Source organism: Fundulus heteroclitus, chromosome 1 (genome assembly GCF_011125445.2).
Source record: "Fundulus heteroclitus isolate FHET01 chromosome 1, MU-UCD_Fhet_4.1, whole genome shotgun sequence".
Classification (NCBI taxonomy): Eukaryota; Metazoa; Chordata; class Actinopteri; order Cyprinodontiformes; family Fundulidae; genus Fundulus; species Fundulus heteroclitus.
In genome coordinates, this window is record NC_046361.1 from 23,206,629 (window position 1) to 23,223,765 (window position 17,137).

Sequence of the window (17,137 nt, forward strand, 5' to 3'; positions counted from 1 at the left end):
TTTTATTCAGCTTGGTTTAGTAACTGAGACTGTAGCTGGTTATCAGTACCTTCTTTCAGAAAACACTTCAAGTCAAGAATAAATGCCCTCTGGCAGTCTGTACAATTTTTGAAAGGACTCAGGAGGCAAGTGAGGTTCATTTCAATCTGAGGCACCAAGCAAGGTAGTGTCAACAAACATCTGAAAGGGTTTGCTGGCGTCATGGATTGAGGGGTTTTGTAGAAACCATTGAAGGTCTGTATAATCAGCAGGTCACAAGATTTAAAACGAAAACACAATAGTGCTGTGTAATTTGAGACTCATCAGTTCTTCCCATTACCAGTCATTGGTCCAATCATGCTAAAGTGTGCCGAGACAGAGCTTACTGGACTTTGTGCATTGCTAGTTATCACCATTAAAACAACTGTATTTCCTCAGTCATTCATACCAACATCACCTCTGGTAACTACATAGTTGTTGGCCTATTTCCCCTCATTATTTGTATCTCATAATTTTGTTTATTTCTTTTGCCATAGTTGTTTTTTTAGGATGTCCTGTTTTTTGTCATCTGTAATGCACTTTGTTGCCTTGTGTATACAAAGTCTTACATACATAAGAAACTGGCTGATTGGTTTTAGGTTGGGCGCGTCACACACCATCAGTTTATCAGTATATTTAATATCAGATGCATGTTTAATGTATAGCGCTGCTGAGTCCTGTTCCATGCTTCCTGTGGTTCTGTTATATCAGCTTCATTTAGAAAACATTCTTAAATGTTCAAGACCAGCTAACATGGTCATTTATAAGTGATACATTGTGATACACTGTTTTGTGAAAGAGGATATACATATGCAAACCTGCTGAACCAGTCATAAGGTGACTCAAAAAACAGTTCTTTCTTTGTTTAAAGCTTCTCAATTAGTAATTAATCACGTGACAAAAAGATTCTTAATCTAAACATTAGGCTCAATTCCAATGTTAGCTCCATCAGAAATTCTATTAGAGACTATTTGATTTCCCTCCTCATTAAAAAAGTTTGAAATGTTACAGTCAGGGATCCTGCCAAATGATCATGAATGATAAGCTGGAATTTAAATAAGATGTAAAGCTTTTCATTAAAGTAAAATGTTTGCTTACTTCCACTCAGCTTTGTCTAGCTGAAGCATTTCAACAGTAAATCCAAAAACAAACACCTGACGACTGGCGGTATCTGGCCTGATCTATGGGTGCATTCACTCACCAGGGTGGTCCGTCAAATACGCCCGGTGTCTGGAGTGTGGTGTATGCTTCTCATATGATGTGGCCAGTTGTTTTGCTGTGCTAAATCACCATCCCTTGTCAGCAAGGCTTCCAGTTTAAAACTGGCTACAATGGAGCTAGGGGCGCATTCACACCCCCACACACACTCTGCCTTTGATCATAGTGGTGATAACATACTTCAGTAGTTCTGTTGACGCCAAAGTGGAAATTTGATAAATCGCATTATTGTATCTACAGAACTGTGTAACTTTATGCTCCGATTGAAATATAAAACACAGATGCAGAGAGAATGAAGGAGTGTTAGAGATAAAGCGGCATAAAGAGCAACTGAAAGGACCAAGGCTGATGAATGAAACTGTGCCTCCACTTCTTCATACTTTTGTTACTCCCTTAACACAAGCCCTTTGCCATGGATACACTATCAATCACAACATAAAGCACTCAAATATCCAGTGTTTTACCTTTGTTCCCATGCCAAACATTTCTTACTTACATTCTCATGTGCAAAAGTGTATGCAGTTTGGGGGGGAAAGACTAAACGATCTGTCAAAACATGCTGTGTATCTGCAAATCTCAAAGCAATGGTAGAAAATAAATGGAAAAATGTCCAGGTCTTTCGTTTCTCATTAAACGGCTCCCACATTGGTCATAATTCCTTACGTGCTACTGGGCTTAAACACACAAAAATTGTAATTCCTCTCACAGAACGAGGGAAATTGTTATTGGGAGCTTGTTTCACAGCGTATATTTTATGACATCATACCAAACAATCTTATATGTTAGACTAATGAGAAACCATATGCTGCCACCCACAGGCCTTAACAGGTATTTGATAGTATCCTGTCACATTGTAACCTCAGAGGGTACTGCTGCTTCTATGTGCGTACTTTAACATCTGCAGAAACGTAGTTGCAGTGGTATTATCCAGGTTCGGGGCTAGAGCAACTTCTTAACTTACTCTATTAAAGCTACATCTTGAAGTACACTATCACAGAATTCACTGCAATGTCTTTGAAGGCCTGAAGGTGGCTGCGGAACGGACACCAGTAGCTAGTTCTTTACGAGCCCATTTGATCTGACAGTATTTGGTCTGAGGTTGTATGCATGGATTCTGTTTTGTCTTAGGCCCATTGGGATGTAGCTGTTTGGTCTAAAGGAATTGAATCTTGGTTGGTTTGGTCTGAGGCCTTGGGTCTTAGCAGTCTCGTTAAAGGCCATTTGAGCTGATGGCAAACAGTTTTGTCTGTCGTTACATGTCAGTTGTCATTTTCTCTGAGACTGTTGAAGATTAGACCATTTGACGAGATGCCATTTTGTCTACGGCTGGCTGGTATGATGCTGCTTCCTCTGAGGCGAGTCCGAGTCTGCTTATTCTGATGGTATTTGATCTGAGTCCTTTTGGTCTGTTGCCATTGTTTCTATGTTCGTTTGCTCTGATGTCTATTTTATATGAGATTGTTTTCGCTGTGGCATATTTGGGCTGACTCCATTGTGCTGGTGGCATTTTGTCTGATGCTGCCCTGGTTAGTTTCCCAAGATTCAATTATTTTCTATCTATGGTCTTACGTCGGACATGGTTTCTCTGATGTTTGACAATGTTTTCCTGAGACCCAATGATTTTATTGCTAATCATTCTGCAGAATGAACAATAGGAACTGTTAAGAGTCGCATTTGAGAATATGTATAGTGATAAGCAGCAGTCTGCTTCCCTAATCCAAGCCCTGTGCAGGAGTATTTACCTTATCCTTCAACAGAAGAGGGAAATCTAAGCAGTGGTCCTGTCTTGTGAGGCTCTGCTTGTTGAGAGATGTGTTCTTTAACAAGCAACATCAGATCACTTTCTTGACAGTGTGATGGCTGAGATAGGGCAAAACAATTCCCTGCTGAATTCACTCATAAAAAATTAAGAGCGTAAACCACGTGTACTTCCATTCTGTCAACCCTACACACAGCACTCTATTTCTACGCTTCAGCAGCGTCGGCTGTGTGATGTGGTGAATGGGTGACTAGGGACTGTAGCCTCCACATCTGCAGGCCCACTGGGAAACAATAAGGGTGTGAAAATGAGCGACAGCCATCTTACCGCACACACCGCAGCCACCTATAAATGGAAAAAATATCATATGGCAGAAGCAGACACAAATTACCGAAACTCTGTATCCCTCTCTCACACACAAAAGTCACGCAGTGGTAATGTCCATAAAATAAAGGATATAGAAGCTCAACATTTTCACCGTGAAACTCCAATACACCGTGCAGCTTGCAAAACCTTTAAGTGCCCTTTCTCTCATTTATTTTTGCGGCAGTTTGTTTGCGCTGAAAATATCTGCACGTCCCAGCGCCAGCCGACACAATGCACATGTGGTAGTCATCAATCATAATTATCATGGTTTAAAAAAGCCACAGCTGTTATTTGATTTTAAAAACAAGCCATAGCACAGTGCCTTCCAACGATACGTCAAGTTGTCAGCGGAGGCCTTGGCCTGCACAGCAGAAACGTCTCTCTCGAGCTTCCCAATGAGCTCGCTGGAGCACACAGCCAAGCTAAGCTGCATTCAACCTTTCCCTGTGACTCACCAGCCTGTGTCTTTATTTTTAAACCTTTCCTCTCTCCCTCTTTCTTTCACTTCAACGCTGCATGCTTATTCTGTCTGAGAGCGGCCGCAGTTACGGACTTCACACAACGTTTGTTTATGGCTTCCCTAATCAGGCCCAGATAATGTAGAGTTGTCTCCATCTGGGGACACATCCCTTGAAACAGGCTGCACATGCCTCAATAGAGGTTAGTGTGTGGGTCCGTCTGTGTAGCAAGGCTTTAATTATCCCTCCAGAATGTTCCAATAAATATTTTACCAAATAGATTATTAGCACACATACAATGAACAGGATTAAGGTGTGTATGTGTATTGTTCCTGAGGCCACACACATTTTTTGGTGTGTTACATGATGTCAGGCAGTTTCTATTGTGTTCACAAATTGCCTGTTACTGCTTGGAAACATTGTTATCACTTCAGAATTAAATTTGTTACACTAGTTGTACACTTTTTTTTCATTTTCTGAAGATGAAAAGTTTGCATCGCTAAAAGGGTAACATCGTGTACAGTGCCTTAGCTTCACTAGCCATAACCCTTGGGCTTTGTTACAGCCACAAACTTTAATATACAGTATTTATTGGGAATTAATGTAATAGACCGACAGAAAGTATTTGCAGATAAAACAAAAATTAAGATCCCACACACCATTGTTCAAGAGTAATGTACTCCACAAATTAGGTCTTTATGGGAGAGTGGGAAGAATACAGCCATTGAAAGCAATATATAGGAAGTTGTGTTTACTCATGCATGGGGAGATGGCAAGCATGTTGGAAGAAGGTTCTCTGGACAGATGAGACCCAAAATAAATTTGTATGGCCTGCTTTCTGGAAACCTTTTAATCAGGTTTAAAAGCTTGCCATAGTACTAAATCAGCATTATTCAGTGTCATCAATGATATCTTTTAGCATGGGATTAAGATAACTGTACTGTCTAGGTTCTGCTTGACCTAACTGCTGCCTTGTACACTGTCGACCACAATATCTTAATATCAAAACAAAATTATTTAGTGGGCATTCAGTACACAGCTCTTGATCAGTTTAGAAACTATTTGAGCAATCGAGCTTTCTGTGTCCACATTTCAGACACTGAATCATTCGGTGCTCCTTTATTGTGTGGGGTCCCACAAGGTGGTATTTTAGAGCCCCTGCTTTTTTCATTATATTTTTTGCTTCTAGGTTCTATACTCAGAAGATTTATATGCTGATGATTGTCATAACTGTCTGCCTAGAAGTGGGGGATGGCTTTTCAGTGAAGGCATTGCTCTCTCATCTACAGATGGCTCAAAACACTGTTGCGTGTCTTTTAACTGGTACTCCAAAAACAGAGCACATCCCCCCTAACCTGTTCATGCTGAGTTTAGAAATGGTTTACGACCAGTTAGCATCCGTTTTATTGAGCTTCACTAACTGTAAGTGCTATAACGTTCACAACAAGATATTAACCCGCTGTTTATGTCACTGTCTTGGCTCTCAATACAATGCAGACTTCTCTAAGCAGTAGCAGTCATGGCTTCACAAAAAAAAAAAAAATCATTGTTAATAACTGTTTTGTTCTTACCTTTCTTTTTCTTGTTATAGCAGTCAGCTCCTATTGCTCAAAAACAGAGATACTGGTATCCAAAGTTTTTTTTTTCTGTAGCATTGTGCCGCATTGTGACCCTAACCCTTTAATTAATGGTGTAACTGAGCTTTCTGGGTTTGTCACCAACACTGTATGTGATGGAAGGAGACTGGACTTGGAGCAGGACTTTTGGGTCACTACATGGCTCAGTGGTACCCTTTGTTTTTTTCGAACACTTCCTACAAAATACTGGCAGGCTACCCTATGGCACAATGCATGTAAAAAATGAGAGCCAGCATGTATAAAATAGAAAAAAAACTTGTTTCTACAAAGCAACGATATAATACATTTTTATTTATGTCTTTCAATTCAAAAATAGTGCACATTAAATAATAGTATTGATCTTACAACAAAAAGTAAGCCAAAAAGTCATGAGTTAAAGAGTGATGATAGAGGAGAAAAAGGACTTCCAGAACAATCAGCACTGTGTTACAGGCTTACAGCCGTGTTGCCAGGTCTGCTTATTATCAGAGACTTTGGACTTAATCTATATTGTTTACAAGGTAGAGGTAATAGAGCTGTGGCTTGTTTCTTTCGCAATAACTGGCAAAACTGAAGTGGCTTCCCAACTCCCACTGTTTTTCCTAAATGCAGCGGCCTGGGCACAGAGGTATGTAATATTGTTCTCATAAGCTTCAACTGCCGTGTAAATGTTCAAGTTTACAAGTAATTTATTCTGAACTAAAACAGCTATCCTCTCAAACATGCAGTGCTACACACAGTGGTCATGTGCTGTGTGTGCCGGCAAGTTTGTCAGGGATTAAGTGTTTTGCAGCCTCTGCAGCTAAGGGACATTTTACTTTGTGACAAATTCTGATCGCTGATTGGTTTGTTACTAACGAAACTCCAAGATTGATTGACAGGTGGTGCCACATCCTTTGTGGAATAACCTATTCCTGCACATTACAAAGGCTCCTTTACTGCCTACTTTTAAAGCTTTTCTTAAAAATCTACTTTTATACTTTGGCTTTCAATATCAGAAAGATTTAGTTTGACCTTGTCTGTGTTAATTGGTTTCATTGTGTTTAATCTTTTATTCTTCCTATGCGTTATTGATATATTTTTGTTATTTTAATTTATGTTTCTAGCTTGCAGCTATGTTCAGCACATTGCCTAAGCTGTATTAAAGCATTTTATAAACAATGTTGGTATGGTACATTAAAGTGTAGTGGAAAACTTAAACTGTATATCACCATCCCTGTGGTGAAGCATGGTGGTGGCATCACTATGCTGTGGGGATGTTTTCCTTCAGCCTGGACCAGAAAAAGTAGAATTTATGGGACTATGGATGGAGCTGAATTTAAATTAGTGTCTAGACTCTAGCAATTATAATTGACATCATTTACATAAAATCCTGGAAATCTTCAGGGTAGTTTTTTGCTGAGGCACAACTTACAATATCATAAAATATGGTGCAGTTTCTTGGTCCAAAGTTAATTATTACTCACTAGATATTTTTGCACCTTGATATTAGAATTTGGAGGCAATCTTTAACTCCTGTGGAGATAGCTTGTTTTTAATTATTCCTTAAAACATGCTTGAAAAAGAAATGAGATCTTTAAACATTTTTAAGAAGGTTAATAAGCATTCACAAGCTTAAGGGTTTTAGAAAACTGTTTAGATCTCTGATGACAGCACACGCTTCAAAACCCCATGATTGTGTAGCCTACAGAACTAGACTGAGAGAGAATTTAAAGGCCTTTGCAGATGCTTTAATTAGCTGAGTTAATTAGCTGATTAAAGTGTGGCACCAGATGTCATCAATATTGGACCTTTTCACAATATTCAAATTTTCTGAGATACTGAATTTGAGATTTTCATTAGTTGTCAGGTATAATCATCAACATTAAAGGAAAAAAAAAACCCACTTGAAATATATCAGTGTTTGTAATGACCAAAATAATATACAAGTTTAACTTTTTGAATTACTGAGGGAAAAAAAAAATCAACTTTTTCATGATATTCTAATTATGACCAGCACCTATATATGACCAGAACCCAAGAGCCAGACTTTTAAATAGGTTTATCTTCTCACTACATTATGAGTTTCTAATCTTTGACATTTATCTGGTGTCACTTGTTCTAATTTCAAGGATTTATGGGTTTGGTATATTAAGATATTTTCCATCCACTTCAAAGGGGATTAAGAACTTGTTTGTTTAAAATCCATCCTTTCCAGGGCATTTAATTTTTTTTGTAAAGAATAGCTTGAAATTATAACACCAGTAAATAATCTCTTGTGAAATACATTGTATGCTTTATATCAACTTTTCATTATGCAAGACATGGTTTTCATGTGCTGAATTTGCTCAATAGTTAATTTGTCACCACAAGAGACACCAACAGTTCAGCTGATATCTGATGCAGCAACAATAATTCAAGGTGCCTGGAGTCATAGGACACTTATAGAGAGCTTGGGTCACACAAACTTGTCAAATAAATATTCTGTTCCTTCACAAACATTTTCCAAATTGCTATTGGATGTTTTTGTAAATTAATTATTTATGTTACGTGTTAAGTGTTTCCATCCTCTACTTGTTGTGTTCTCCTAGTCCTACATGACAACACCTGCTGCCAATGCACATTATTGTGCTCCATAACATAAATTTGTGCTTAGCTTTGTTTGATTTGAAATTTCAGTGGGTGGGGCCTGTATTTGTAGGTACCGTATTAGACAAAGAATTTGGTACAAAAACTACAAAACTTAAAGCAAGTTGTTAACGTCAGCTAAATGTATTTAAGGATAGGAAATGTACCTCTTCAGTCTGACTCGAAAGCATTCTTGACAAACACCCTGAACTCTCTGCAGTCAGAGCCAAGAGTGTTTGTAGCAGCAACATTTTCACGCAACAAAACTAGCTTACCAATATTTTATCTTCATAAGTAAGTAATAAATGTGAGCAGATGTAATAAAAATTGTACACAATTAACTGACCTCCCAAAATTTCACAGTAGAAAGAAACATTAAAGGAGCAACAAGTAAAATTTTATTATTTAAAAAAAAATAAAAGTTTTGTGAAGAACTAAAGGTATCTTTTGAGATTGACTATGGTTTGATGTCACACATAGCCGGGTCGGCCGCGCGTGCATGTGAACTCGTCACTGCCCATAAAATACCACTGCAAGAGCAGTGTTGTGTAGCACAAGATGGTGGATCAAGACGTTCTCTTGCTAACAGCATTGTTAGGAGTTACTTACTTCTTCACTAGACATGTTCCTCCAAAGGGTGATGCAGTTTTGCTGTGAATTTATCCTTTGCAAACATGACCATACGGATGTCGAGTGTGAATGGAAAGGCAAATGAGTGCTGGGTTGGAGCCGGAGTGGAGGTGGAGAGAGGCGTGGCTTGATGCACATCTTGTTTTAGTCTATAGACAGTGCACAATTCTCACCTAGTGGTGAAATATTGCTACTGCACCTTTAAGGACTGGATGCTCATCAAAATTTGTGAGATTTATGGACCCCTAAATGGTTCATGTTTATTCAAATCAAAAAACGTTATTGATCTTAAAGGGATTAGTAAATTATGTTTATTAATTTAGTTAAATGTTAGATTCCTATGGCTGATAAATCAAATGCCCAAAAGTTTAACGCATTCTATTGCTTTCAAATGATTTGTACAGGACTGCCTTGAAGTTAGATGTAGATCACATCTCAAGGCAGATCTATTTAGCCTCCCTGTCTGTGTGGTTGATTCAACAAACAGCGAGTGTGTCAAAACTCGCCACTGCGAAGGGCTTCCGAGAGCACAGTTTACACTTACTAGCCTGGTGGTCTGGCTTTATGAGCAATGTTTAGTGTCATGGACATATGCAGGCACACACACACATACGAGACCAACTCCCGAAGACTCAAGCGAGACCCCAAAGGGCCACGGAAGTAAAGAGGTGGTGAGGCAACTCCTTGCTTTCATCGCGTTTATCAAAGATACTGCGTTACATAACTTGGGCGATTTATATAGGTTCCCCTTCTAAAGTCACCATAATGCAGCTGCATCAACACTCACTACACAACACTCATTTTCGCATCAGTAAACCATAGAAGGGGACTGTCTGTTAGAGCAATGAAAAAAAAGAGGGAGGGTGGTGGTCTCCCGAGAAACCTGAGGGGGAAAAGGAGGAGAAATCTGAGGGAAAGAGAGAAGTAGATATAAGGGGAGCCTAAGGGGGTCAGATGTGAGAGAGTAGAGTGAAACATCTGGAAAAGAGAAAAAGTCCACAGGATGAGGAGGAAATTACAGCTGCCCAACAGTGATTCATTGGGGAAAATTCTCTTCTACATCTCCCTCTTCACCCTTTTGTCCTCCAACCTTTCTAACTAACCCTCCAACCTCTCCCCATCCTGCTCCTACTTCAGATGACTGATTGCCAAGTGAAAGCAAATTTTTAACATTTGTATTCTTTTAACATTAGACAAATAATCTAAGGTATGCATTGATGCTTTTCCATTTTGTGCCTCCAGGGATCTGAGCATGAACAACATCAGCGAGATTCAGCCCAGAGCCTTCCATCGACTGCACCTGTTATCAGAACTGTGAGTACAAAATCATTCAGCTCACACTTAGTTTATGAACCCCCACTGTCAGAATTTACACATGACAAGAAACAGCCATTTCCTGAGCAGTTGAAATGAACAGACCTTGGAGATGGGGTTGATGGTTCTGGCCTGCCTCTGATCTCCCCCACTAAGAAAGCGCCTGCAGCAATGCGCTAGTAGATTCTGGGATGGCTGTAGAAAAGAGGAACAAAAGGGAACTAGATAGTCACTCAGAGAGGGAATTTAGTCCTCGGAATATTTATAGGGTAGGTCTCACCATCCAAGGTGCTCCTTTCGTCTTCTGCCTTGGCCTATTTTTCCCGTCAGAGAGCGCAGCAGGAGCAATACACTTGTAGATTTAATCTTTGCCAAAGTAGACACATTATAACTTGCAGCCCATTCAGTATAAGCAGCTTTCAAAGGTAAAATAAGGATGCATGTAAGGAATTATGAATCATTTGTGAACCAAAACACACTTATGAGCACTTTGTCCATTCTAGGTGGGTCCGGAATCTTTAAGGATCAAAGAGACTTTCTTGAATATCATTTTGTTAACTGTTTCTTCTGCCCGATGAGTAAAAATAAAATGATAAATTTCCATTTCACAACAATCTTCTTTTTAAATGTCATCACAAAATAAAAACAACTCCTATAACTTTTGACAGAGTTGATCATGACATACTGATTTTTAGCCTAGAACTGGGTTGGACTTTCCGCCACTGTGCTAAAATGCTTCAAATCTCACTTGGTAGATGAGGCAGTTATAAATCTGAGCAAAGATCACAAGTGGGGTTCCTCAAGGCTCCGTTTTTGGATCACACTTTATTTTCTACATGCTCTTACTGCTTAAATTATAGCAGTAGTGTTCAAAGTTGGGCATCAAGGGCTGGTGTCCTACTTGTTTTATATGTCACCCTGAGTCAACATTCCAAATCCAAATTATTGGGTTATTATTGGGTTACAAGTTATCTGGAAAACTTGTAGACATGTTAAGGAGGCAATTTTTGATTTTAATCAGCTGTGTTGGAACAAGGACACATCTAAAACTTGCAAGACACCAGACACGGACTGGAGTTGGACACCCCTGGATTCTAAAGTATTAAAACATCTTTCACCATACCTATGCTGATGATAGACAGTCTATGTCTTGCCACCACATGACCAAAATCCCTTATATTCACTGAGCGAAACTGTCCAAAATATAAATAATTTGATAGACCAGGGTTTTCTCCAGCTTAATCCAAAAAGACAAGAGTTAATGTTTTTTGTCCGAAAAATACAAATTTAAAAATCAGCACTCAACTACACTCTTAAATCACACAGCATTCAAAAAAAAAAAAAAAAAACTAGGTGGTGTTATGGACTCAGGCCTATATTTATCTAGCAAAAAGTACTTAATTAGTTTACTACTATCTTTAAATGTTGCTACAATATGTTTCCTGTTGATACAGAACATGAGAGACTATTGCAAGCTTTTGTTTTCAGTAGCTCCAATTAATGTTGATGCAGGTCTCAATCAACCAGACAGCTCACTCAAGATGCTGCTGCTAAAATCTCGGCCAACACCGGGAAAGCGGTTGATATCACATCAGACGATTTATAAATCTTCCTATTTATCTATAGGACACTGAATGATCTTGGCCTTTACTACACTATTTGTGGGATTCTTGTCACATTTCACACCACTGAAGCACTCGTGTCATAAAATACATATTTTCTTAAAGTCCACCCAAGTGTCTATGCTCCTCAGCCCTAGAAATAACTCCCTGAACACCAGAGATGTGCAGAAACAGATGGCTCCTTTAAATCAGAATTGAAAGCTCGGTTGTTTACTGTGGTTTTCTAATGAAGGCTAAAAGCATTTTCGCATCTATAGTTCGTTTCCCTTTGTCAGAATCAGTGGATGACTTCGATGAGTAACATGACTTTATACGGTAGTTCAGTTTATGTTCACACAAACAAAAGTCCAGTCACCACGAACCGTGTGAGAACATTCAGTTGTTTTATGAAAAAGAAGCGAGTCGTTTGTTTATTGGTTTGTTTTCTCTGGATTGCCACAGACACCTGGTAGCTGTTTCAGATTGAGGTTGGACCACATTCACACCATAAAACAACAGCTCTGGAGTTGTTTGCAACCCAATGTTGTTTTGGTGCACACCCTAGTGCTTTGGAATTGTTTTATTCACATGTACACAAATGAACTTCACCAAGCTGGGGAAATGAACCAGATATTGTTTTAAAAGAACTGAACCCCTCCGGTGTAAAAAACACCCTAAGGCTTATTTATTTTTTATTAATATTTTGGATTTTGACGGTCAGTTCTTTTTTCTGTCCGATCACTGGGCTTAATATTACTAATTTGTCATTTAGCAAAGGACAGAAGATTAAAACTTATTAAAACGGTTGCTTGCCCTCCCTATGATTTCCTCCACATCAACAGATCTGTTGTGTTCTGGTCATGAATTTTGAAAATGCCCATACAGGTATCACAACAATGTTTTAAATATCATATGCAAACAAATATGTCTTTTTGACATTAAAAAAATAAAACATTCTGAGCCATCTCTGTACGAAATAAAATGCAGTTTGGCTTGTCATTTTTAGGAAAGAAAGTTGTACAAATCAGCAACAAAATTCATAAAACGTTTGAGCACAGACTCCATTAGCATTGCCAATGTTTGCTCAGACTAGCCAGCAGATCTAAAGTTAGTCCCTGTTTAAAAAAAAAAAAAAAAACAACTTGCAAATTTTCCCTTAGGCTGTGAATGTGAACATTTCACTCTTCTCATAATATTTTTTTTTTCCCTTCAATCCTGCAGTTTGTGTGCGTGTGTGCGTGCATGCATGCCTGGGCTTTGGGTGTTTGAACAGTCCGCTGTTTTCTTTACTAATTCTTGCAGCTGCAGTCTGTGAAGAATGAGTTGATGATGACGATGAAGATGACGATGATGAAAAATAGATCAGCTGAGCAACCGCTCGGTTCACTTTGAGTCATGGTCCAACTGTCTTTTATGTCCAGTCTCTCTTTTTTTTTCTGTCCTATATGGTCTGAATGTTGAATCCAAGACCTTGATTTATGACAACGTCTCAAATTGCAATTCTGAACATCTGACATTCTAAAAACTTTAGAGAACAGATATTGATGTTGGTGTGATAATAGCATCCACACTGGAAGAGGTGATGTTGAACGTCGAGGCTGACATTTGCCGGCACCTCGAGAAATAAATGGATGCATTCTTGGATTTAGCAACACCTGCAGCATTTGTCCAGAGACAGTCTTCTAAAATGTTTTACAACCCAATTGATCTTGCTACGTCTCTATTGCTCTGAAATTCTTACACTTTATGGGAGACATTCTGCTACTTTGTACTTCTTCCAAGGAGGATGTTTCCAACCCTAAAGCCAAGGCTTGTTGCCTGACCATTTCTGGAAATGTGCTGAGATGATGAAGATGATGATAACGGAGTTTCAAGGCAGGGAAAAGTATAGCATTCTCTTACGTCTACCTCTGTCTAGACAGTTTAGAAAGATGGGTTAAAGGAGACGATTATAAGCAGAATATAATTAAAACAACTTATAGCGCTTAGCAAAACAAACTAATGGTCTAAGCAAGGCTGGTTTTGAAAGAAGCAGCTTTTGATGTGGGGACTCGCGCACAGGCTCGTAGCAGAAGGAGAGACAAGGGCCCGGCATGTTGTGACTGGTATAGTGGTAAACTGTTTGATGTTGGGCCGTACCTCGCTGCCTCCACTCCACTCCACACCAACCCCCACCCCACCACCACCACCCACCCTCACCCTGTTTCCTTCCCTTCCAATTAATTCTTTAGCCCCCTGTATTCATTTCACTGCAGGCTATTGCAAGCTAAGAAATCGCTGCCTTTGATATATTCTTTTTTTTTTTTTTTTTGCTCTTCCCACATTCTTACAAACCAAGCAAGGCAATCAAGACAAGTCGGCTTATGGCAATGACTCTCAGCCTATTTGCCTCTAATGGAGAAGTATAAGTCAAATGCTAAAGAGTTGCAGAGTGTCCATGAACAGTACAGCTTGTAAATCTTTTTGCCCAGTTCTCACCTCTATGGCATCAATATGCAGACAGCTAATCCTTACTAACCAAGAAAAATGTGATTTAATTTACACACAAAGCAAGTAGCATTTCTCACCGGGATAAACCTGCCTTTGATTCACCATCGTATTAACACTGCTATTAAACTGTTTGTGTAGTTGTCATCCCTCAAACCCTTTCACTCCCTCTAATCTCCCCCTTTTTTTTAGTTCTACTCTGTTGAACTTCATTGCCTTTTTTTAAGCCTTCATTTAATGCTTTGATCAGTGAATTGCACCTAATTTACACTCAGAGCTGCACGCAACACTCAGCGATACATGACATGAACAGAGGAAACTGAGAGGCAGGTCGGTGGTTTAATAAGAGGGTTGAGATGCCCACATTGCGATAAAGACTCATAGACCGGTTAGTTATCTACCTGACATTTCAAAGACATCCCCCTCTTTTCGGTTGTCCTGCTCTAACATCAAAGATGCAAAGATCTGTTTCTTGTCAAATTGAGACTTGGAGCCAGAAGGGGGATGGTTGCGATGAGACTGCCCCCTAAGAAGCTCTTCCTGTAAACCACTTTAGAAGGCGACAGTGGTTCCAGCCCATCGTCTTTATCAAAGCCTGCACACATTATACCTCCACGGATCACATTTCACTCTTTATTCTGTGTTTAGCTCTGCACATAATCACCTGGTTTAGTCAACTCTCTCACAGTCATCATTATCTGTAGCCATCAATCACCTGTGTCTGGTAATTTTAGATTTGAAAAGAGACTGTTTGATATCTACATCACACTATCTGCTTTGTGCTTTATTTAATTTTTTTTTTTTTTGGTATTGGGGTAAATAACACTCCTGCATCCCCCTTCCTACTCATTTATTACTATGAGCACCAGCAAATCCCGGCTACAGCACATGTTTTTGGATATTTAAAAAAAAAACTGACTGAATGTCAAACCCCTCACAAACAAAATGTGATTCAAATAGTAACCGCTGCTACTTTTCTTATACAAATCCCATTCAAATACAACCACAATGGTTCATTAACAACATCTGTTAATCCGAAGCAATATTATGGAAATATGCTGTGTGTGCTGATAATGATTACCTCTCCCCGGGTTGTCATGCACTTGAAACTCAAGGCGAAGGCGACAGCACGACCTACTTTCTGGGCTGCACTCACTGAATATCCAACAGACATATGTCATGCAAATATGTGACGCACATTGGTCAAAAGAGTGGATACAACAGCTGTTTTTACTTCGAAAACATAAAACTTTAATTTCCCTTTGGGATTAATAACACGCTTCTTCTCAAATACAATTTAACAAAATTGTCATTTTAAATAAATCTGTATAAAACACAGGACAGCTTCATGTTTGGACTTGAAACTGAGATAAAGTTATAAAGGCTAACCTCGCTTTTACTAGCACCAAAACTCTTAAAAGTTTATCCAGCCTTGTCAAACTGCTCCAGCAATCATGCTTTCTGCAAAGCTGTTGAAATATAAAAGGAATGAGGTGGTGAGAGGAGGTCAGAGCTACCCTGCTTTTCTTCTTCTGTGTGATAAGATTGTCTGCTGATATGCCAGGAATATGACGCGGTCGGGGTTTGAGAGGTTATGATATTGGCTTTGTTGATGCTCCAGGTGCAGCCCACAGCTGGGACTATGGAGGTCGATTGGAAATTCTCATTTTAAAGCTGCCAAACGTTGCCATTTGTATGTCTCTGAATCTGAGAAACACACAGCCTCTCGCACAAAACACACTCCTGCGGCGTATGTTTTCCTCCCACGATTTTTGAGGTTAATGGCAGGTTAAGTGGTTGACCTTGAGGGTGGACTGAGGGCTCAAACACCAGTAAGATTTCCATGGTCAGAACACGTCTTATATCGATCGCAAAAGAGCATCTCTGAACAAACGACACCATGTGCGAAACCATCTGTCCTGTTCACTCTCTCTAATTTCATCATCAGCTCTTATCACCCGCCAAGGCTCTGCTTTGCCTCTATCACTAGATCGGATCCAGAAATGTGATGTTGTTCTTCATCCTTGTTCTCTAACTCTTTAATCTGTCAGCTTGTTTATTATTCCGAGGCAATAAGACATGGCGATACATAGGATAATCAGTAGTTGGTATGCTTCAGTAAAGTCCTTGCTGATTAGCACTGATAGCAGGGTGGTCTCACCTTCATAAAAAGTCAAACTACTCCCGTTTTTTCTCTCCCCCGTACATTTCAACAACATTGTCCTTGTTATTTTACCCATGAATCATTTCAACAGAGTTGAGTTATGCTGAGGTGGATTATTTGTTTCATTTTTTTTTATCAATGCAGAGCAAGGGCCAAGAACAATTCTAACAATCCCCAAATCACATTAAAAGCAAAAACAGTCGGAGCTCTGGTTTGACAAGAGCAAGGCGCCTTTCATTAAGATGAGATTGATGTGGCATGAACAGGAGGCCAAGTGTGGAACATTCGCTCAAAAGTGCAATCTTTACACACATAAAATGCACTCCGTGATATCATGGAAAGAGTTGTTCCTTGGCAACTTCCAGTGTTCTGGGGATGTTGTTGTTGTTGCTAAATATCCATCTTCACTTTTGACACATATTGTCTTTTTGAAAAATAAGTCTACAAAAAGCAGGAGGGAGGGGGGGGGGACTTGGCAGAACAGTAATTCCAGAGTATTGATTTGGATACTATGGTGTAGTTCTTTGAGTATAACTGGGTTCTATACACTGACCACAATGACATAAATACGAACCTTTCTATTGAAAACTAAAAATGTGATAGAACGCATCGCAAAATAGTTTGGTGCAATCTGTTATATTTCATCAGGTGCCTATGCTATTAACATTTGCTTGTGGACAAGAAACAGTCAGTGTCGTAGCATCTACAGGTATTGAAACACAATTGTCTTTCTATTTTCTCAAGAAATCAATGAAGTGGAGTCTTTCTTTAGTTGAATCAGATCAAACATAGCTTTATCTCTTTATGCCCAGGCAGAAGGCGGTCTTGCCTAAGAGATCAGTGGGACTTGTTTGGTCAGCAGTGTTTCTCTGGGAGCCTACACCCACAGGCTCCCTGGT

General features: G+C 39.4%; 1 protein-coding gene across 1 annotated transcript in view; it reads left to right on the plus strand.

Moving 5' to 3' along the window:
* The window catches only part of LOC105920697 (leucine-rich repeat-containing G-protein coupled receptor 6), a 58,152-nt gene that overhangs the window by 16,233 nt on the left and 24,782 nt on the right, over window positions 1-17,137 (plus strand). Inside the window, exon 2 of the mRNA XM_012856319.3 lies at window positions 9,915-9,986. Within this exon, the coding sequence (XP_012711773.2) occupies window positions 9,915-9,986 (72 nt within the window). The remainder of the gene's footprint in view (window positions 1-9,914; window positions 9,987-17,137) is intronic.